The sequence below is a fragment of the Rhinopithecus roxellana genome, chromosome 13 (assembly GCF_007565055.1).
Source record: "Rhinopithecus roxellana isolate Shanxi Qingling chromosome 13, ASM756505v1, whole genome shotgun sequence".
Classification (NCBI taxonomy): domain Eukaryota; kingdom Metazoa; phylum Chordata; class Mammalia; order Primates; family Cercopithecidae; genus Rhinopithecus; species Rhinopithecus roxellana.
In genome coordinates this window covers 35504412-35527458 of record NC_044561.1, presented here as the reverse complement: position 1 = coordinate 35527458, position 23047 = coordinate 35504412, and the positions used below count along the sequence as shown (strand labels likewise).

The 23047-nt window shown below is 54.4% G+C and overlaps 1 protein-coding gene across 2 annotated transcripts in view; it reads left to right on the top strand.

The window, feature by feature from the left end:
* Positions 1–23047, top strand: part of TMPRSS6 (transmembrane serine protease 6) — a 46273-nt gene that overhangs the window by 18934 nt on the left and 4292 nt on the right. For both annotated transcript variants that reach the window (XM_030915491.1, XM_010389192.2), the window contains 9 exons: positions 4218–4422; positions 7144–7280; positions 8714–8826; positions 9149–9258; positions 18428–18573; positions 19023–19121; positions 20089–20202; positions 21784–21900; positions 22169–22337. In XM_030915491.1, the coding sequence (XP_030771351.1) occupies positions 4218–4422; positions 7144–7280; positions 8714–8826; positions 9149–9258; positions 18428–18573; positions 19023–19121; positions 20089–20202; positions 21784–21900; positions 22169–22337 (1210 nt within the window). The remainder of the gene's footprint in view (positions 1–4217; positions 4423–7143; positions 7281–8713; positions 8827–9148; positions 9259–18427; positions 18574–19022; positions 19122–20088; positions 20203–21783; positions 21901–22168; positions 22338–23047) is intronic.

Here is a 23047-nt window from a genome sequence, read left to right as displayed (position 1 = left end):
TGACTTCAACCTGCCCACAAGCCATCTTTCCACTGACGGTAGAAAATCACCTTGCCAATTCACGGTGTATCAGGTCTTTTGGAGGTAGCGGTGCCATTGCATTCAAGAACACTCCTTCCACCTTTTCCTTTCCTTCCCAGTCAGGCTCATCAGCCCTCCCTCCCTACCTGGTGCCATATTGCTAGAGTCACCTTGCGTTTCTCCAGGTGGACCCACAATCTTTCAGCTGACCAGCAGAGTCACCACACTGCATAAGGCAGGAGGTGCTGTCCAAGTTGTAGTTTGTGTGAGCTGTGCAGTGGACCAACTGGGCTGCTGGACTGTATGGCCCCTAAATTCTCAGATGCCTCCTATACTATCTAGCATTGTCACCCAGAGCCAAGGTGGGGGTGAGCGTCTCAACCCCTTCTCAGGGAGGGAGGCTGAGTTTAAATCCTTGTTATACCTTTCCTTACCTTCCCCTCTTCCCATCCTGCTGGTCAAATGTTTGCTTCTTTGTTGGATGGAAGTGATGAGCTCAAAGTACAGTTTTCAAAGAGGTGAAATCATGATTCTCATACAAAGATAGAGTAACCATGTGTTAAATATGTATTTAGCTGATTAACGGGGGAACCAGTGGAATGGTAAAGAATGCAAGAAACTGATCAATCTGTCTATCTATCTATCTATCTATCTATCTATCTATCTATCTATCCATCCATCTTTCTATCTATCATCTCTCTCTTGATATCTGTCTGTCTACAGTTGTTCTGTAATTATCTGTGTTCAGTGGGTGTTCATTTCATGAGTGAATGATTTAACGAATGAAAGCATGAATGAGGAGACTTGTTCCGTGCGCGTCCAGAGCAGAGTCTCAGGGGGCAGAGGTAACAACTTAAATCCTTGAAGTGGACTTTCTGAGCACTTCCTTTATGCCAGGCCCCATTCCTGTGCTGAGGACACCAGGACGACCGTATCCTCACCCCTGCCCTCGGAGGAGCTTCAAGCCCCATGAGGGAGACAGACACATAAACAGATTCTCATAACATCAAGTGCCAGTGTGAGAATAGAGGCCCCAGAGGCAGTGGAGAGAGGGAATTTTTTGTTCCAAAGTAGAGGAGGGGGTAAATCAAGAGCCTCACACAGAGTCCCAGATCTACAGGAGGAAGGGGGTGCTCCTGACTGGGGGACCCTGGAAGACTTCATGGAGGGGGCTTCAGATTTGGGCATGGGCCGGGCGTGGTGGCACACGCCTGTAATCCCGGCACTTTGGGAGGCCGAGTTGAGCAGATCACCTGAGGTCAAGAGTTCGAGGCCAGCCTGGCCAACATGACAAAATCCCGTCTCTACTAAAAATACAAAACTAGCTGGGCATGGTGGCCCATGCCTGTAATTCTAGCTACTTAGGAGGCTGAGGCAGGAGAATTTCTTGAACCCAGGAAGTGTAGGTTGCAGTGAGCTGAGATTACACCATTGCACTCCAGCCTGGGCGACAAGAGCAAACTCCATTAAAAAAAAAAAAAAAAAATTAGCTGGGCATGGTGGTGTGTACCCTCAGTCCTAGCTACTCGGGGGTGGAGGAGGGGAGGCTAAGGTGGGAGGATCACCCGAGCTCAGGAGGTTGAGGCTGCAATGAGCTGTTGTGATCGCATCACTGCACTCCAGCCTGGGTGACAGGCTGTCTCAACAATAAAATAAAATAATTTCTAAAAGAAAAAGAAATTCGGGCGTGGGGGTAGGCAGGGATTTGTCAGGGTGAGAAGGAGAAAGGGTTCCCTGGGCAGAGAGAATGGCAGGGGCAAAGGCCAGGGGAGAGCAACACCAAGTCATGTTCAGTTACTTCCTCCCAGCCCCGAGAGGTGCCAGGCTCCCTGAAGGTGCTTCTGACTAACAAGAGGTTAGCACATACCTCTCCACCGAATTCACCTCAAAAAAAAAAAAAAAAAAAAAGTAATTATTAAAGTGGCAAGAGCAAAGAATCTGCTTAGAGCAAGACTTAAAGAACACAAAACCCTAGGAAGAGCCAGGCATCTTTCCCCAGCTGCTGGTGGGGGCTCTCTCCCTTCCCTAGGCAGATACTGTTGGTCTCTCCCTGCGGAGCTCAGCTCCCCACTGCAGTCAGCACGGCCAGGGGTCAGGGAGAAGGGGCTGAGCCACAGGCAGCAGCATCAGAGCCAAGTGTATTCACCTTCATTCCCTTCCTGGTCCTCAGCACTGCCCGGAGGAGGTCGTAGGACAGGGATTATTATCACATCCATTTGACAGAACTTGGAATGGCTAAGCCACTGGCCGAGGCTCAGTTAACTACCCAGAGGTAGTGAACATCTGCCTCTACAGAGTCCGAGGTTGATTATCTACAATCAATAGTAAGTCAGAGTTATTATTCCTGAGAGCCTCAGGGGGACTTAATCAGACGATGCTTGGGGACAGAGACTGGCTCACTGCAGCCTGGACACCGAATCTGGTCCACTGCTGCCTGATTTTGTATGGCCCATGAGCCAAGAATGACATCATCACACAGCTGATGAGTGTTGGTGCTAGGTGGGGAGGGTAGTGCCCCTCCCTCCTTCTCTCCAGTTTCCTCCCCCTCCCCAGATGGCTAGCCTAGGGAGCTGCCCTCAGTCTGACCAAGCTGACAGGCAGACCTTTGCTTGTCGGTGGCCTTCCAAATAAGACGATTTAAAGCAGAGAAAATAGACTGAAAACTCAGGTTTTATAATTTCATGTCACCAGGCTGCCTCCCACATCCCAGGTTCATTCCTAAATCCCCACTGGCTCCTGGAAGAACACCAGGCTTCTGGTGAGGTTTAAATGAGATACTGGGTGCTCCATGGGAGAGAATATGTTCACTGCCAGACCCTGGTGCCTAGATGGAACACACAGTAGGTGCACAGTCACTGTTTTGAATGAATGAATGAATGAATGATGCAGGTGGTACTGCTTTGTAAGTTCTAGCAGCACATCAGAGCTTATGGATTAGATGGAAGAGCAGAGGCTCACTGGTGTGTGGGGTAGGGGTGTAGGGTGTGATGGTGAAGGAGTTGTGAAGCGAGGCAGCCGTGAGATGGGCTAGGTTCGAGCCTCAGGCGGGGCCAGCGGCAGGATGACAAGTCACAGGCCTTTCTTCCCAGCCCTACCTGCTCCGTCTCCCTCACATCCACCTGAGGAACAGGCAATGTCTTTACTGAGCCCCTACTGTGCAAGGCGCCGTGCTGGGCACTCAAACGTGTGTCATGCCACAACCTGCTGGCAACCCTGCAAGGGTGGTGTTATTGTCCCATTCTACAGATGAGGAAACCAAGGCCCAGGAAAGATTAGGTGGTGCCTGGGCAAACCCAGATGTGTCTGGCCCAGGTCTGTGCAATGGGCACAATCATTGAAAGTATCTCATAGAGCTGTTGTGGGCATTCAGTGAGACACTGAGGGAAGGCATTCAGCTCAGTTTCTGGCCTATAGCAAATGCTTGATAAGCACCTGTTTTATTCTGACGACTTCACCATCACTAGCTCAAAGCTCATGTCCTCCCCGCAAGGCAGCCTCCCAGACTCCTCCTTAGGGCAGTCCCTTCTCTCTACCGGAAGTGAAGCCCTCATCCCCTCTCCTCCTCATTGCGTGTGGCCTCGCTGTTCTCCACAGTGTTGCTCACAGCAGCCAGAGGAGTGTGTGGTCCAAGCCAGCCCATGTCCAGCCTTGCTCAACCTTCTGTGGCTCCCTGTGGCTGCAGGAGAAAGCAGCGTCGGTCCTGGGAGTGGCCTGGGCCGGGCCTCCCTGCCCTCAGCTTGTCCTCTAGACACACGTGCCCTGTGTGCACTTTTCTCAAAGCTGCCCGGCTCGCCCCAGCCTCTTTGCTCATGTGGGGACCCCCAGGACACCTCCAGCCCATAGGCTGGGTTTGGAACCATCACCTCCTGAGCTATTCTTGCCTGTTCTGTGTCTGTTTGTCCCCGCTGTCATCCATGTCCCCAGGCAGTGACTGTGTCTTTACCTGGGCACTGAGTAAGCATGAAGCTCAGTGGGTGTCTATTCCATGAGTGAATGACTGAACCAATGAACAAATGTGTGAATGAGGATTCTGGCAGGGAAAGAGAAGGATCAGGTAGAGCGTGTCTGGCTGTCCCCACCTGGCTCCCCTGCCCGGCCCATCCTGCCTCGGGGAGGACCTTGAGGAACCTGGCTCCCCAGGGTCCCCTTCTTCTGGGTCACAGGAATCAGGGGCTGTGCCCCTCTTCCCGCTCCAGGTTGTTACCGCTACAGCTACGTGGGCCAGGGTCAGGTCCTCCGACTGAAGGGACCCGACCACCTGGCCTCCAGCTGCCTGTGGCACCTGCAGGGCCCCGAAGACCTCATGCTCAAACTCCGGCTGGAGTGGACGCTGGCCGAGTGCCGGGACCGACTGGCAATGTATGACGTGGCTGGGCCCCTGGAGAAGAGGCTCATCACCTCGTGAGTCCTTGGGAAGGAGGGTGGGAGGGAGGGCTGGAAAGGGGAATGGCTGATTGGGGGGTTCAAAGTCATACACAGCATTCTTAGACAAGTGGGGGTAGGACCTTGGGCCTGGGTATCTGGGAGATAGGACGGCTAGCCTAGAGGGGATAGGAGAGAGGAGGCTGGAGATGGTTGTGTACTGGCGGCGCTTCCCCTCCCCGAGCCTCGGTTTTCCCATTTGTAACAAAGCTGTTGTTCTAGATGACCCCTAAAGTCAGCTCTGGGAGGCACTGTGGCTTGTTGGGATGTTTCAGAGTCTGGCTGCAGCCTGGACTTTCAATCTCTGGGCTCATTCCTAAATCCTGACTGCTTCCTGGCAGAACACCCACCCTACCTGCTTCCCAGGCTTCTGGTGAGGTTTAAATGAGACACTAGATTCTCAGTGGGAGGGGATATCTTCACTGCCGGGCCCTGGTGCCTAGATCAAACGCACAGTTGGTGTGCAGTATCGATTTTGAGTGAACCAATGAATGATGTAGGTGGTACCGCTTTGCAAGCTCTAGCAATGCATCAGAGCTCATGGATTAAATACAAGAGCAGAGAGGTTTACTGGTGTGTGGGGTGGGGGTGTGGGGCTGTGATGGGGAACCGCCTGCCTCCTAGCTGTGTGTCCTAAGGCAAGTTACTTTGCCTCTCAGGACCTGCTTACCTTACATCTTGCGGGATCATTGGAGGATTTAAATCAGACTATCTGTACCATGATCCTTACACATAGTGAGTGCCCAGTAAATGCTAGCCATTATTGTTACCATTATATATAGTCTAAATGGGACTGGGCCACAAAAGGCATTGAGTACCAAGAGCCGTCTGGACTTTGAGAAGTGAGGAGCTATTGAAAGTTCTGAGATCTGAGGCGTGTGCGTGGGCTGAGTTCCTGGAGGGTTCTGGGAAGCACAGAGAAGCCAGACACCATCTGACTTCCAGGTCCAAAAAGGGTGGAGACACTTAGGGGCTTCCCCTGGGGCTTCTCCAGGTGCCCCTCAGCTTGGGAGGGGACCTGACTGCCAGGCCCAACTCTGTTCCTACTCATTGCGGCTCCTGGTGGCTCCCTCATCCCAGACCCTTGGAGAAGCTCTAAAATGACAGGTTAGACAATATTTGGGGTTCTCAAGCTCATACCCCAGAAACCTGCTGGGGAATGGGGATGAGGGGGCCTTTGGTGGTGATGGGAAGACAGAGCAGGTGGCCCCTTGCCCAACTTCAACCATGTGCTTTGTGTCTGCGTTCCATATTTCATTTACAAGGGCTCTGCTGCTAGGTAAATAAAATAAACCCCCCCAACAATGAAAGCAAAAGCCCCCATTAAAGGTGACCTCCAGGTCTCTTCCATCCTGATATCGTATCTCCCACCTCCCAGGGAAGATGAGCCAGTAAGGCCAAAAAGGACATGGCTGTGTGGGAGGGTGGGGGTCAGAGGTCTGGCTGGGGAGACTTGAGCACTGCAGGAAGACCAAGCTGGAATGGCAGGAAGAAGGGACGAGGGCCTGGGGGGCGAGAGGGGTGGTGCCTGCTACTGGAGGCCACCTCCCTCCCCTGGCAAGAGGCCAGGGGAAATGCCCCATCACCGGACTCTGGGCACCAAGACCTTCCCAGGGAGACCCCTTGGGCTTATGCACACCACGCCTTCAACCGGCTGCAGGCTGCTGGGATGCCACGTGTAGTGATTTTGAGCCTGTGCCTGGAGGAACTCAGGTACTCGCTCGCCAAGGCGCCCGAAATCCCTCCAGCGGCACCCCTTCCTCCTGTCAAGGCCCGGGTGCCCACGCACCATTGGCAGGCAGGGAGGCTATTGGGCTGCCCACTCGGGGGCAGGCGGGGCTGTTAGTTTCTTATAAATTGGTCCATCAGATGCGCTGGGCCTCCAGAGGGTGTTGTCATGGACACTGGGAAGTTCAGTGGAGGTTGGTGAGAGGGTGAAGGGGCGCTGGGGGACCCCTGTCTGAGACAGGAAGACCAGGGGCATCTGTGTATGTGGGAGGGTAGCAGCCACCACAGGCAATGCCTAGCGCAGGCCTGTCTCTGCCATGGACTGCCGGTGAGGCCTCAGTTTCCCCATCTGGGAATCAAGTAGCTGACTTCAACAGTGTCACTAGAGTCTTTTCCGGGCTGACATTCCAGACTTCTCAAAGCCCAGAAGTCTAAGATACGGTTATTTGTTCCGAGCCCCCCAGGCACCAAGCTCTGGGCAGATTTCTGGGGCACCCTGGGGGTCACCAGACCACACCTGCCTTCTGCCTGTCCCATCCTTGAACACGGCCGGCCAGGAGTTGCAGTGCAGGCAGCCAGAAGGGGTGCTCCCTGCAGATGCCAGTCTAGTCTTCCTGCCAGGGATGTTAGGGGTCACAGGTGATTCTGTAGCAGGGTGGAGGAGGCTGGGGAGGGAGCATGAGACTTGAGCCAGCCATCATCATTGAACTGTAAGCTCCAGAAGTCTGGGGAACCTCTGGGCCTCTCTCACCCGAGGAGCTGGCCTGGTCCTTGGAGGGCTTTCAGTCTATCCTCTGGGGCCAGGGAGACACAGGCTCCCCATGGACACACAGCGGTCTCTAGTAGCAGACCTGGGTCCAGAACCCAGATGTCCAGACTCTCATCCACCATCCTGGAGCAGCTGCCTGCCACCCTCCCTGCCACTCCCCTCCCAGACCCCGGCCCAGCTTTGCCGTTTTTCTGTTCTGCCAGGGTGTACGGCTGCAGCCGCCAGGAGCCTGTGGTGGAGGTCCTGGCATCGGGGGCCATCATGGCGGTGGTCTGGAAGAAGGGCCTGCACAGCTACTACGACCCCTTTGTGCTCTCCGTGCAGCCAGTGGTCTTCCAGGGTGAGGGGTGAGGGGACTCTGGGGCAGGGGAGGAGTGGTGGTAGAACCCCAGGGTCCTCCACTGGGCTCACTGCTCACCTTTTTGCCCAAATTGAGGACGGGATGGAGAGGGAAGGTTCTGGAAGCTCCTGCTGCTCTCCACTCCCCACCCTGCCCCCCTCTTCCTTCCGCCATTTGCACTTCCACCCCGCTCTGCCCCTTGACCCTCCTACCCGTTCGCAGTCTCTGTCTGCCCGGCATCGCTCCCTCACTTCCCTCCTCTTTCTCTCTCCATCCTTCTTTCTCCTTTTCTCTTTTCTGTGCTGACTGCCTCTCCTCCCTCCTCACCCTCCTGGACCTGTGTCCCCTCCCCTCTGCCCCTCCCTGCCCTCTTCCCTCGGCATCCATCAGTGGCTGGGCCTGGAACGCGGGTCTGTTTGCAGCAGGACTAAGAACTCCTTGGATTCTGCCCTAGACAGTCCGCTTACGGCCAAGAGGGCACAGGGAGCTTGGGGAGGCGCGATGGCAGCACAGCCAGGCCAGGGCCACCGGTGTGACAGGTCTCACACTGCCCTCCCAGCCCCCACCCTTCTCCTGCTTCAGGATCTCCCTCCTTTCCCCCTTCCTAGGAAGGGCACGTCCCACTCTGCACTGGACAGCTGTCCTGGGCCGGGGCCAGCCATACCTCTGGGCAGGAAGCTCAAACTTTGCCATTTCTGGAGCTTGGGAGGCGAAGATGGCAGCGAGGAGGCCACAGAGTGTTGGCAGCTGCTTCTCCCCCGACCCTCCTCCCCAGTCTGCTCCCTCCCACTCAGGGTCCCCACTCTCTTCTCGATTTATCCCTAAACCCTCTGGCAGGGACCAGGGTCTCCAGCTGACCAAGCTGGAGCTCTACATGGGTAGCAGAGCTGTTCTCTTGGGAGTCTGATACAGGCTTAAGGCAGGAGGGAACAAATAGCTTTGGGGGCCCTGGCCCCATGGAGAGATGGCCAGGGCAGCTGAGCAGGCTCCCGTCCTGCTCCCTGGACCCCTCAGCTTCTCACTGTGTAGCCTCAACCAAGCCACTCCTTTTCTCCGAACCTCATCTTGGAAAAGGGGAACAGCTCTCTCTCTCCCAGCTGCCACCGTGAGGCCTGCGCAGGTGTGAATGCATTTTGTAAACTGGCGAGTGCTGTCCCGCAAATGTCAATAACTAACACCGATCAAACACTTACTACATGCCAGGCTGTTTGAATGTTTTATGTCTTTTTAATCTTCTTTGCTACCCTATGAGGTGTGTGCTATTATTGTCCCCATTTTACAGATGAGGAAACTGAGACCCAGGTTCACACAGTTACACTTAACCACAGCACTTTGCTGGCCGAGGTGGTAGGGGTGGTGGGCTTACAAGCTGCACTCGCCTGCTGGGAGGTGCAGCCAGGGGACCCCGTGTAACGACTGCTTTCCTGGTCCAGCCTGCGAGGTGAACCTGACGCTGGATGACAGGCTGGACTCCCAGGGTGTCCTCAGCACCCCGTACTTCCCCAGCTACTACTCGCCCCGAACCCACTGCTCCTGGCACCTCACGGTGAGACCCCACCCTGCCGGCCCACCTGTCCTCTGCCCCAAGCACAGCACAGGTCCCTGGTAACCCGAGATGAGAGCGGGCAGTGTCCCGCCTCTGCTGAAGCGCCCACGGGCTGAGCCCTGGGTACCAATCCTGCTAGGGTGGAGAGGGGTGTGGGCGAGGTCTCCCTGTGTGGGTCACAGCAATGCCTGTTTGTTGAGTGACTGACAGACTTTAGCCCCACCTGGGATTCTGTATCTCCTTCTCTTTGTTGTTAGGGAAGTGGGTTCACCAACCTGGCCACACCCCATGGGCCACCTGATGGCCCACTCCTCCCTCCCAGGTACCCTCTCTGGACTACGGCTTGGCCCTCTGGTTTGACGCCTATGCACTGCGGAGGCAGAAGTATGATTTGCCGTGCACCCAGGGCCAGTGGACAATCCAGAACAGGAGGTACTTCTTCCTCTCCTCCCTCCAGCTTCCTTTCCTGCCTCCCCCTCCCTCTCCTCCCTCCCCTACAGGTGACCCCCTCATTGGAAGCCCAAGTCCCCAGCCTCAGAGGGGCAGCAGGGGGAGCCAGCAGAGGCTGGGGCTGGTATTGGGCCTGTTGTCCTCGTCCCGGCCCCCCACTCTGGCCCCAGCTTCCCCTCTAGCTACCCCAGCAGTCTCAGACGCTCTTGGTCATCAGACACCTTGATGTTGGTTCTAATTACAGCAAAATAGTCTCATCTCCTTGGGTGCTGTAACCCCCTCTGGTACCCTCAATCCTTCAATAAAATGATTCCAGAGCCAAAGGACTCATGGGCACTTCGGTGCCTTCCCCCTAAACCCAAGGTGTACAATCAGAGGGGCCTCTCCCTTATCATGACCCCCCGCTGCACAGCCAGGTCCAATCCCATTGCACAGGGTAACGTGGAAATCACGGGTGCCCTGGATTCCCCAAATCCCCAACAGGGCACTTGCCCTCTTCCCTGCTCTTGCCCTTGCCCCCTCTGGTAACTAAGTTTCTGACAAAGAAGTGAGTCCTTCCAGGGATGTGAGCAAGAGACAGCAGAGTTAGGCTAAGCGACCACTGTCACCAGGGTCACTATGGCATGAAGCCAATAAGTGCCCCCTGGGCCTGGCCACCAGGAGGCCATGGGTGGTGCCAGCAGCTTCAGAGGCCTGGGGTGGGCAGGGAGGCAGGGAAACAGAGACAGTGTATATGGACAGGTTTTCATTTGTCTGGGAAGAAAAGAGAACTAGGCAATTCAAGGAAGGGGCATTTAAGACAGGAGAGGTTCCGTATCTCAAATGTGTGGATCCTCCCAGCATCCCCAGAGGGAGAGAAGGAGGCTCAGGTGCAGGTCATATTGTTTAGAGGGTGGAGGGTGGGCAAGAGGAGAGGGAGGCCCTCCTACGGCTCCATTGTTGGGGAGCAGAGGTTTGGGGAGAGAGAAGAGGAATATTGAAGCAGCGATGGCAGAGCCAGGGAGACCCTTCCCCTGGGAATCCAGGGTGAAAACGGTCATCGTGTCAGCGTCAGGAAAGAGGAGACTACCCCTCTTCACAGACTGGGCTCTGCCCTCCCTTCCAACCTGAATTCTGGGGGCCTAATGGGTTGAGAGTCTAGTACGCAAGATTCGTCATTTCTTGGTTTCACAGAGTTTGAATATCCAAGATGCCAGTCTTGGAAGATGCCAAAATTGGAAGGCTCTGGGGCTCTAGAATTCTTGGATTTCTGGAGTCTGTGTTCCCATTCACCAACACTTGTAATTTGCTTGTTGGTTGATCCTATTCAAAAGGATCATCCAGACAAAAGGTGACAGAGAATGACAAGGTTTGCTTGACTCCTTTTTGCAATTTATCTGGGACTAGGATTAAAGGAAAGGAGAAGAATTACCCATGGTATGATTTAGGACTATGCTGCTGGGGGTGACATGGGGAGTGACTTTGGGCCTGTGCTGCTGGGGGTGACATGGGGAAGCAGTGGCTTCAGGGCTTTGCATTTGGTGATGATATGCTGATGGAGTGTGACATCAGGCCTGTGCTGCTGGGGTGACATGCTGGTTCGGCGACATCAGGCCTGTGCTGTCTGGAGAGCAGAAGGCATCTGTAGCATGATGGGGGCACCTCTGGGAATGGCTGCCCTGACCCTTCATGGAGCTCCCTTGGGGCTGCCTTGCTACTCACCTAGGCTGAGGATGGCTGGCCTCACCCCCACTCACAGGAACCCGCAGGGTGACCCTGAGACGGATCCATGATTCACAGTTCTGCGAATGATGAGAACATGTTTTCCTGCCTCCCTCCCTACTCCAGAGCTGAACTTTATGTCTCAGGGAGGCTCAGAAAGGAGAAGGAACGGTCTTGGGTCTGACACCCTCATCTCATTCCTCACCACCATGGCAATTCCATTTGCCAGAGGTGGGGCCCCAGCATTCACGGGTTGTGGGGAGTTTGGTGGCCTGGAGTTAGGGGCAAAGACAGGTGTTCAGTGCATTGGCCCAACAACCTGTGTGGTCATCGGCACCGTTCCCATTTCCCAGAGAAGAAAATCAAGGCTCAGCAGGATTAGGTGACATGCAGATGGGTCCACAGTTGGTGTCTCTCCCATACCCCACCAGCCACAGTCAGCAGGCCAAAGGATGCTCCACCCCATGCTTCCTGGGGGAGGGCCCTCCTCCCTCCCTGATGCAGTCGGGCAAGGGACTGGGTACTGGGGAGACAGGGACTTCGTGAGCTACACTTGGGTAATGACAGAGAGAGTGTGGAACACGGATGGGAGAATCTTTTCCCTAATCCAAAGGAATGATGCCTCAATGGTGAATTTGAGGCACTAGGACAGCTTCCAATGGGGTGGAGGGATCTCCCCAGAGTCTCTGAGCACCATTGAGCTATAGAACGTGTGGGCTGGACTGGTCCTAGCACCCAACCTACGGTACAGGTGGGGAAACTGGGATCAGCGATGGTTAAAAGGACTTGGCCTTTTGTCCCTGTCTTTTCTGCCTTTCAGTGGTGGAGATGGACTTCAGGGTGTAGCTAAGCAGTGGCTGGGTGGTAAGGATGAGGCCTGGCAGTTCCCCATGCCCCCATAGCTCCCCTCTCTCTGTCCAGGCCTCCCTCGCCACATGGGGGTGGAAGTGCTCAGCGGGATCTGGCGTCAGGGTTTGCATGGATCTCTAGATGCACTCATTTCCTTGTCTGTGAAACAAGCGGTTCAGGCCAGCCCCAACCTTTGATTACTTACCCATCAGGGAGGGGCTGTATCCCGTACAAGTTGCGTTTATTCATTCCTGGCCAAAGGCCATTCCAAGTCAGGCTGGTGAGGTGGAAAGCGCTTTAGTGTCGAAGCCAGACAGGCCAGGGCTCAGCACCTGTCTCCTCTGCTTCCTATGTGGGCGAGGACTTAGATCTCCCAGCCTCAGGTAACTCATCTGAAAAAAGGTCGTGAAAGAGAGCCCCGCTCTGGGAAGACTAAGTGAGACAGTGCATGGAGAACACTGCACACGTGGGCGTGGTTCAAGTGCAGCGACCCTGTGTTCCTCACCGGCTGTCACTCCGCTCTGGGCAGGCACAAGCCGAGGGGTTTACGGTGCTGGCTCTTTCAGCCTCAACAACCCAGCGAGGAATCACGTGCCTGTACAGACTTCATAGACCAGTGAGACACCCAAGACAGAGAGACGAAGTAATTTGCACAAAGTCACCCAGGTCGTTGAGCCAGAGCTAAGGCCAGGCAGCCTGATCCGGAGTGCACGTGGGTGCACAGATGCATGTCTGTGTGCGTGCGTCCATGCGTGTCCGTGCATGTGTGTGTGCATGTGTGGTCCACGTGTGCGATTCTTCCCTCTGGGCCTCTAGTGACCCATGCCAGCTGGTGACTCCCTCAGCCAAGGCATCCCCAGCCAACCTACTGGCATCCGGGTGGGGGGATGGACGGTTTCTGTGGCTGTCCCACCAGCTGCAGAGTGGCCTGGGAAGTCCCAGCCCTTTCTTCTCAGACTTTCATTAAGGGTCCAGGATCCCCAGGGGCAGACTCTTGTCCCCTCCCCGCAGACTCCTCCTGTGTGAATGACTGTGGAAGGGAAGGCAGAGGCAGCACCTGCGAACCATCCGCACTGGGACACCGTGCCCTCTAGTTATGATCATGGGTGATAGTGATCATCCCATGTAGATGCTGAGAAATTCTTAGAATGAGCGTTTGTTGGAAATCTGCTTGTGTGGGTGGCAAAGACATAAAAGGTCTAGGGAAGAGCAGATTTTCAGACAAGGCACTTTAGGGAGGGGGAGGTACAGTCCTTTGGCCCAGAATGCCCACTGATGGAGAGGGTGTGTCAGGGAAGAGGGTATCTTAACCCTCAAGTGCCAGCGTAGTGATGAGGAAAGGCTGGCCTGGGCCCCCCACGGGCTGAGCATCCTTAGGCACCTCACCTGACTCCTCTGAGCCCCTGGTGCCTCCTTCACCCCTGACCTACCTGCTTTCTACCTAGCTTCTCCTGGTGCCTACTTGAGCCCAGCTGAGGCCTCATGCCCTTGAGAGGCCTGGGAGTGGTAGAGGGACTTGGCCCATGAGATCTGACCACGGCTGCTCCGTTTCGCAGAAGCCACTCTCACAGGCTGCCACCGGAGCACAGGCTTCCCCTTTCCGGGAACCTGCCTCCCGCCAGCTTCCTCTCCTGTGACATCACTTCTCTTGTGATCCACCCAACCATTTCCACTCACTTCCAGCCAGTGGGGACAGGCAGAATCAGGGGTTCCCTAGGCCAGCTGGAGCCACCCCCGACCCGGCCTGGCCTGGCTATGGGGTGGTCCTTGTGTTCTCTGGAGCCCTAGTGGCCAGTACAGCCGGCAGCCACAGGCGCTCAGTGAGAATTTCAGTGTGGCTGACCTGAGCTGGGCTGGCCATGCAGGAGAGCGCCAGCTGCTTCCTCCATGAGCTCACAACCTGACATCAGCAGATGCTTCAAAGAAGTCATTTCCTATGCATGCCTTAAACCATGCCACAAGGGAGATATGATCACTCGTTTTACAAATGTGAAAACTAAAGCTTGCTGAGGGTGACCCAAGGTCACACAGCTTGTTCCTGGGGCAAAGTCAGGCTGTCAATTCAGCTCTAGCAGCCCCAGGTCCAGAGCTCTGGCCATGCTGGGTGCTGCTCTCCTGCCCTCTTCAGCACTTGCCTTCTGTGACCCTCCTTCCCCTTTAACCTGTTTGTAGGTAAGGGCATGGTGGTGTGCATTCATCCACCCATGCACCCTTCCTTCCTTCTTCCTTCTTGTGTTCTCCCCATCCTTCCATCCATCCACCCATCCATGCATTTATCCCTCCAGGCAGTACTTCCTGACAGGTCCCTTCCTGACAGGGTACCTCCTGGATGAGGCAAGAAGGAAATATTCCCCATATCCAATGAGGTGAGGAAGCAAAGCAGGCCACACGGTGCAAAAATGTGCCTTCAGACACTCAGTACTTTGTAGCCAAGATGAATTGGCAGGCATCGCAGCAGTCAGGCTTCTGGTGCTTCTTGGAGAGGGCTAGAGGGGAGCACTTGATGGACAGGAGGCACTGGAGAGCCAGAGAATGTGCACCCTCTCCCAGAAAGCTCTGCAGCAGAAACAGAAAACTCAGATGGGCCAAGGGGCCAGGCCAGGGCTAGAGCCTATGATGGGGGGGTAGGGTATTCCAGTGGTGTTTTCCAGGCTCTTTTCTTTCCTTCCTTCCTTCCTTCCTTCCTTCCTTCCTTCCTTCCTTCCTTCCTTCCTTCCTTCCTTCCTTCTTTCTTTCTTTCTTTCTTTCTTTCTTTCTTTCTTTCTCTCTCTTCTTTCCTTCCTTCTTTCCTTCCTTCCTTCCTCTTATCTTTCTTTCTTTCTTTCTTTCTTTCTTTCTTTCTTCTTTCTTTCTTTCTTTCTTTCTTTCTTTCTCTCTCTCTCTCTTTCTTTCTTTCCTTCTTTCTTTCCTTCTCTTCTTCTACTTCTTCCTTCTTCTCCTCCTCCTCCTTCTCCTTCTCCCTCTTTCTTCTTCCTTCTTCTCCTTCTTCTCCTTTTCCCTTCTTCTCGCTTCCTCTTCTTCTCTTCCTCCTCCTTCTCTTTCTTCTTCTTTTTCTTCTTCCTCTTCTTCTCCTTATCCTCTTCCTTCTCCTTTCTTCCTCTTCATCTTTCCTCCTCCTCCTCCTTATTCCTCTTCCTCTTCCTCTTTGTCTTCCTCTTCCTCTTCTCCTTCTCCTTCTTCTAGAGGAGCAAGAATCTGGATTATTATGTGAAATTAGCTCGCGACTCAATGAAGCAATTTCTACACGCTGCATAAACACATTGTCTTTATGCTGAGTGACTCCCCCTGGGCCACTAGATTTCAGCCCCTGCCTTGAATTCCTCTCTGGCGCTTTCTAAGCAGAGGCTTGTCCTAGGGGTCCAGCACCTCTACCCCTGCTCCAGGCCTCCAGAGTGAGAACCAAATGCCGCCCAGGCAGACAGTTTCCCGGGTACGCGGTGAAGCCTTGGGGAAAGGTTGCTGCCAGCTACAGGCTGGTTCTAGGACTCTCCCTGGAGGTTAGTAGAGAGAACGTCCTGTAGCAGGCACAGGTGCCTTTGCCTTACAGCCCCTGCCCAAGGCTTGACACTGCAGCCCTCCACGCAGTTGCTTCTAGGGTGAAACGTTCCACTCCCCTCCAACCCCAGCTTGGATTCCTTCTCTGTCTCTCCACAATCTCCCTGTGACTGTGGGAGGAACACCCCAAGGCCCATGGGATGTGCTTGACTCCTCATTCCTGGACCAGTCCTTCCCAACCCCTGGCTCCCCTGTCTACTTCCTGAGATCCTTCTGTGAGGAAAACAATCCATGATAACTTTATAAACAGACACCAAAACCAGGGTTTCCTGGGTTTTACGAGGGCAAGAGGGCCGGGTTTGCTCAGGGGCGCCCCCTGGCGGTGCCTCGTCCCCCACTGGCCCTGCTGTGCTGGGGGAACTATGGTGGGAGGCGGCGGCTCCCAACCTGCTCTGTCTCAGGACCCAGTTACTCTCTGCAAAATGACTGAGCACCCTAAAGAGTTGTTGCTTATACAGGTTATAGATCTATACCTGCAGCATTGGAAATTGGAACAAAATTTAAAAATGTTTATTAATTCCTTTAATGTAATTATCAGCCTATTACACATTTGAATATAAATAATATTCTATGAAAATTAGTTGCATGCTCCAAAAGTAAAAACATTTAGTGACAAGAGTACTGTCCTTTTACATTTTTGTACATTTCTTTAACAACTGGCTTCACAGACCACAGGCAGGACCTTCGAATCTGCCTCTGAGTTCCCTCAGTCCCGATGTCACACATCACGTAGTCTCTGGAAAACTCATCTGTCACCTTATGAGAGAATGAGGGCAAAAAAGGCAAATGACATCTGAGTGTTACTAAAAAAAAAAATGACTTTTGGACCCCAGGGGGTCCCCTGACTGTGCTCTGAGAACTGCTGGTTGGTGTAAGGGTAAGATCGTGATCACTGTGGCCAGACAGACTTATGGGGGTGCCAGAGTCTAGTCCAGGTCTGTGGAGGACATGGGGGATGTAGGGGGCTCAGACCTCAGGGCTACTGTTGCAGTGGGAATCAGGGTCCCTCCCGCCAAGCAAGCTAGGTGAGCTCTTCTGGGCCCTGAGACCAGATTCTGACGACACCTTGGTTCCTGCGCTCATGAGCCTCATCTGTAAAATGGGATGACAGCAATTCCTCCCTCCCTGGGCGGAGGTGCTGCTTGAACCTCAGAATTCCCGTGCAACGAGGCCTTGTGATGCCATAGCCGATGAGGCTCAGCCCCAGCCACATACCTTGAGATGTTAAAACAGCCTCAAAGCTCATCTTCAGCTATTCAGTGGCTAGTGAATTGATTAATTTATTGAAAGGTTAAGTGCTTACCACATACTAGAAAGTTCTGGGGAAGTGCCTGGCCCCTGGGAATCATGGCGGGCTCTGAGGGGTTTTGGATTTGCTGTGGGATATCTCCATCGGCCTTCAGGGCTATTCCTGATGCTCTCTGGATTTCCTTCTGCTTTCTCTGCCAGGGGCATTTTCAGCTCTCCCTGCAGATTTTCAACCTGCGCCCTGGGCGTGTTTCCCCCATCTGCAAAGCGCTCTGATTTGCTCTGTGGAGGGCATTTCTATGAGCTGATGAAGCTGTCCCCGTCTGTTCTGCAAGCGTGTCCCACCTGGGATGAAAAGGAACCCCCGGCTGCTGTGGAGGGAGGGTTCCACTGTTCTCGGGGAGTGGTTACACCCACTCTGTGAAGGCATGTCGCTGCCCACTTACTCTGTGGGAGGAGGTGCGCCGGACTCTGCAGGAGGAGCCTCTGGGCCTATGACCTAGAGATGGGAGGGCTCCTACCTGTTCTCTGGTAGGAGAGAAAGACTCAGCCTCTCTGGAGGTTCCCCCACCTGCTCTGTTTAAACAAGTGTATTTTCTTGGTGGTGTTGTGGCAGGGGAGCAGGAGCGGTGTTGTCCAGCAGGGATATGAGGGTGCTCCCACAGCTGGGGGTGGTCCCACCCCGTGAGGCCATGCATGGAGAAGGTGCTGCCCATCAGCACTAAGTTACTGGTCATGGGAGAAGGACTGGTCCTTCCCTCAAACCCACAGTGTCACAAGGAGGCAGGAGGGTTGGTGCCTAAATGGGGAGCACTGCTGCCCCCTCGTCCCACACCAGCCTCAAGGCGAATAACCTTGCACATCTGTGGACAGTGGGCCAGTCAAGGGCTTTTGCCTCGACTGACACATTGAAGCCTTTTGTCAGATTTAAGGTCAACAGAAATAATTTTTCCTTCCTTCCTTCCTTCCTTTCCTTCCTTCCTTCCTTCCTTCCTTCCTTCCTTCTTCCCTCCCTCCCTCCCTCCCTCCCTCCCTCCCTCCCTCCCTCCCTTCCTTCCTTCCTTCCTTCCTTCCTTCCTTCCTTCCTTCCTTCCTTCCTTCCTTCCTTCCTCTCTCTCCCTCTCTTTCTCTCTCTCTCTCTCTCTCTCTCCCTCCCTCCCTCCCTCCCTCCTTTCTTTTTCAGATGTAGTTTCGTGCTCTTATTGCCCAGGCTGGAGTGCAGTGGTGTGATCTCGGCTCACTGAAACCTCCACTTCCTGGGTTCAAGCAATTTTCCTGCCTCAGCCTCCAGAGTAGCTGGGATTACAGGCATGTGCCACCACACCCGGCTAATTTTGTATTTTTAGTAGCGACGGGGTTTCTCCATGTTGGTCAGGCTGGTCTTGAACTCCTGACCTCAGGTGATCCACCCAGCTTGGCCTCTCAAAATGCTAGGATTACAGGTGTGAACCACTGCTCTTGGCCAATTTTTCTTGTTTTATGAGGGAGGAAAGTGAGGCTCAAAGAAGGATCCTGACTTGCTAGAACCTCACAGTTCACGGGTGACTGTGACTAGAATTGAGTTTATCTGGCAGGCAATGGGAAGCCATTGAAGATTTTTGAGCAGGGGAGTGACATAGCCAGGCTACTTTCTAGAAGATGACTCGGGGTGAGCAGTCACCCAAGGGAGAAATCAGGGCAGAGGAGGCGCAGTGGGGGTGCAGCTCCCCCTGCCCCTCTGGCTGCCCTGTCCTTGCTCTGTGCACAGGACCCAGGAGACCAGCCAGTGCGGCCCTGACTTGTCTCTGATTCCCCCCAGGCTGTGTGGCCTGCGCATCCTGCAGCCTTACGCCGAGAGGATCCCCGTGGTGGCCACGGCCGGCATCACCATCAATTTCACCTCCCAGATCTCCCTCACAGGGCCTGGTGTGCGGGTGCACTATGGCTTGTACAACCAGTCGGACCGTGAGTATGGGCAGCCGGGGGAACCCCCTGCAGTGACTCCCTGCCTCTTGGCCATCCCTGGAACCACCAAGGGGGCTGTAGGCAGCTGCTTATGAGGCTGAACAAAAGAAGAGAGAGAGAGAGAGAGAGAGAGAGAGAGAGAGAGAGCGAGAGCGTGTGTTTGTGCTTGCACAGATTTATGCAGCTTTGTGTGTGCCATGTGCAAGGCAGCCACACGGGTTTGCAGGAATACACACTCATACATAACCACGTGTGTTGTGTGTTCTGTGCGTGTGTCTGGATATGTATGTCTGCTTGGAATGTGTACATGGGTGCCCAGGAACACATGTCTGTCGGTGCCTGTCCGTGTGTGTGAGTGAACAGGTGCCTGCATGTCTTTGTGCGCCTTCGGGGCTATGCATGGCCTAACGGCGCCCTCCCTGCCTCCACGGTCCCCTGTGGTTTCGCAGCCTGCCCTGGAGAGTTCCTCTGCTCTGTGAATGGACTCTGCGTCCCTGCCTGTGATGGGGTCAAGGACTGCCCCAACGGCCTGGATGAGAGAAATTGCGGTGAGCAACCCACCCGCGCATCCTTCCTCTCCCCGCCAATCCCTCCTCCCTCCTCACCTTCCCTGCTCTGAGCTGAGTAGAGACCCTACTCCTACATGTAGCTTCCATTATCAACACCCAGGAAGTGGGGTTCTCTCACTGTCGGGGGTGGCAAGATGAGACCACCTCGTGGGACAGTGGCAGGGACAAGTGGTGAGCCAGGTCTCCTGACTTCCAGCTCAGAGCTATCACCCCCACCGCTGTCCCAGCCAACCTTCCAAGAAGGAACAGAATGGGTGAGGGAGATGTCCCCCTGCTCTGCCCTGTCAAAGGTTTAAATATGTGGGAAGAGGGAAGCAAGATGTTCATGGCCAGGGGGATGATCCTGCCACGGTGCTGGGGGAGGTGCCTCATATTTGGAAACTGAACATCTTCAAGTTCTGGCTCAGCCAAGTGACCTTGGACAAGTCACCTCATCTGTTTCCACCAATGAAATGGGGTATCTCACAGGGTTGCTGTGAAACTTTGGGTGTAAAGTAGCAGAGAAAGAGGCCGGGTGCAGTGGCTCACGCCTGTAATCCCAGCACTTTGGGAGGCCGAGTCGAGCGGATCACCTGAGGTCAGGAGTTCAAGATGAGCCTAGTCAACATGGTGAAACCCTGTCTCTACAGAAAGTACAATAATTAGCTGGGTGTGGTGGCAGGAGCCTGTAATCCCAGCTACTTGGGAGTCTGAGGCAGGAGAATCACTTGAACCTGGGAGGTTGCAGTGAGATTGTGCCATTGCACTCCAGCCTTCATAACAAGAGCGAGATTCTGTCTCAAAAAATAATAACACAAAATTAAATTAAATTAAATTAAAATAAAGTAGCAGAGAGAGATTTGTGATCGGTAATGTGCAATACAGCACACCTTCTATAGGCATCGCCAAGCCCCAGCTGTCTCCTCTGGCTTCCTCCAACCTGTCCCCTCTCTGTGTCCCCACACAGTTTGCAGAGCCACATTCCAGTGCCAAGAGGACAGCACGTGCATCTCACTGCTCAAGGTCTGTGATGGGCAGCCTGACTGTCTCAACGGCAGCGATGAAGAGCGGTGCCAGGAAGGTAGGACAGGGCCTGGCTGAGTGTCTGGAGGGACAGCAAAGGCAGTCTAGGCCTGCTACAGGCTTCAGCAAAGGTTTCTAGCTTCTCATCCCAACACCCACCAACCCCTCTGTATTTACACCTGTATATCCATGCATCCATCCATCCATTCAGCTATCTTCTGGTCTCCAATCACCCTGTCTGTCCATTGATTCATACAGCTACCCATTTATCCATGCATCTACTGACCTTTGTAACCACTGATCTCCCTATCATCAAACAGTCAATCTACCCACTTATTAGTTTGGCTGACTACCTGTCTGTAATGGCCACTGTTCCATCCATCTGTCCATCCATCCATCCATCCATCCATCCATCCATCCATCATCCATCATCCATCCATCCATCCATCCACCCATCCATCATCCATCCATCCATCCATCCATCCATCCATCCATCCATCATCCATCATCCATCCATCCATCCATCCATCATCCATTCATCCATCCATCCACCCATCCATCATCCATCCATCCATCCATCCATCATCCATCCATCATCCATCCATCCATTCATCCATCCATCTATCCATCATCCATCCATCATCCATCCACCCATCCATCATCCATCCATCCATCATCCATCCATCCATCCATCATCCATCCATCCATCCATCCATCCATCCATCCACCCATCCATCTACCGATCCATCCATCATCCATCCATCCATCCATCCATCCATCACCCATCCACCCACCCATCCAGTGATCTCCCTAGCACCCTGTCTGTCCACTGGTCCTTACATCCATGCATTTATCCAACCTTCTAGCTGTCTGTCAGTCTCCCTAATGGACCACCACTCCACCCATTGGCTTTTCTGCTCAATCTTCTGTCTGGGTCTATTTATCCATCCATCCATCTACCCACCCAACTGACCAACTGACCAACACTTGCAGGCTATCCAGCAATAGGCAAGGTGCAGTGAGGAAGTGGGAATAAAACAGCAGAGATGCGGCCCCTGCCTTCCAAGGCTTATCAGTTAGGAGGATACGATGGGTGACTCTCCTGCCGTGTAGATTGTGGGGCAGGGAGAAGGTCAGACATGAAAAGCTTCCTGGAGGAGGTAGGCGTTTGGTCCTTGGTGAGAGCTAAAACTTAAATAGGCAGGAGGAAAGGAGAGAGGCAAAGACCAAGTGGTGGAGTGGAAAGTACTTTACAGTGAAGAGCAGGGAGGAAAAGGTGGCAACTGGGCAGGCCCAGAGCCTGGGAGACTGCCAGGCGAGGTGGGGACTCTGGTCTGAAAGTGGAGGCACAGTTCTGCTTTGAAGTTCCACACCAGAGGGGGAGGCATGATCTTGCGGTCAGGAGCTCCAGTCTGAGAATGGAGACACCGCTTTGCACTCAACAGACCAGTCTGAATGGAGGGGCTAGGGGTGTGGGGGACATGGCCTGCTTTTAGGAAATCTTAAAGGAGATTCAGGAAAAGACTCTCCAGTCACCTCCCGGCTCTTCTGGCTCCATCGTTCCTGCACCCCACTTTGGAAGTCTCCTTTGGGGCTCAGAGACCCACCTTCTGTGCCCTGTCCCCATCCCCTGTCCCAGGGGTGCCCTGCGGGACATTCACCTTCCAGTGTGAGGACCGGAGCTGCGTAAAGAAGCCCAACCCACAGTGTGATGGGCAGCCCGACTGCAGGGACGGCTCAGACGAGCAGCACTGTGGTGAGCCCTGCCTGGCTGCCCGGGGCCCTGGAGCTTGGGAGGGAGGGGGTGCCCACAGCAGGACACTGGAGGGAAATCTCACCCCTGTCCCCTGGTCTCTCTCTATCCCACCCTCTGCCCCCTCACCTGGGTCTTTATGATCTCTCTCCCTCCATTGTTCTCCTGTTCTCTGTCTCTCCATCTCTTTCCTTTGCCCTTCCTCTCTGTCTGTCTGCTTCTCCCCTTCCCCTCCTCCTCTGTCCACCCTACCACCTGGCCCCATCCCCAGACTGTGGCCTCCAGGGCCCCTCCAGTCGCATTGTTGGTGGGGCCATGTCCTCCGAGGGTGAGTGGCCATGGCAGGCCAGCCTCCAGGTTCGGGGTCGACACATCTGTGGGGGGGCCCTCATCGCTGACCGCTGGGTGATAACAGCTGCCCATTGCTTCCAGGAGGACAGGTAATCGGGAGGGTGTGGGGGCCTAGGCCATAAGAGGCAAGGGCAGGGAAGGCCTGGTAGGCGGTGCACTGTAGTCTGAGCTCTTTGCAGATAGAGGGAAGGGTGCTGAACCCCTCAGACAGGCTACTGTGATGTGGGTTCCAGTCCTGGCTCCACCAGGACCTACTGGGTCCCTGGACACGTTGTTCCACCTCTCTGCCATCTACTTTCGGTATCTTGCTTTAAGTTGGGCCAGTGATTCATTCATTCATTTCATTCACTCATTCAGCAACACTTGTTGTGCTCCTACTATGTGCCAGGGGCTATGCTAGATGCTGGGGATACAGTAAAGGACAGAACTGCCCTACCTCATCATAAGTTATGACACTCCCCGAGGTGTGACATGAAGTAGCAGGGAGCCCCCAGGGGACATCTCATCAGGCCTCATGGCCATCTTTCCCATCTGCTTGGTGGGCTGAAACCTTCCCCAATCCACCCGCAGACAGATCTGGGCTCCAGATCCTGCCTCCAGAACCTGCATAGGGATCCCCTTTTGTATCCTCTCTGGGGCACAGGTTGCTCTGACCACCTAGCTCTCTTTAACCCCATCCCAGGTAGTACCCTAACCCAGGGATACCCTAACCTAGGGTACCCATCCCAGGGGTACCCTAACCCCTCAGGTAGAGAGACCCGAAGGCTGCCCGCTGCCACGCAGGCAGCTGACTACGGCA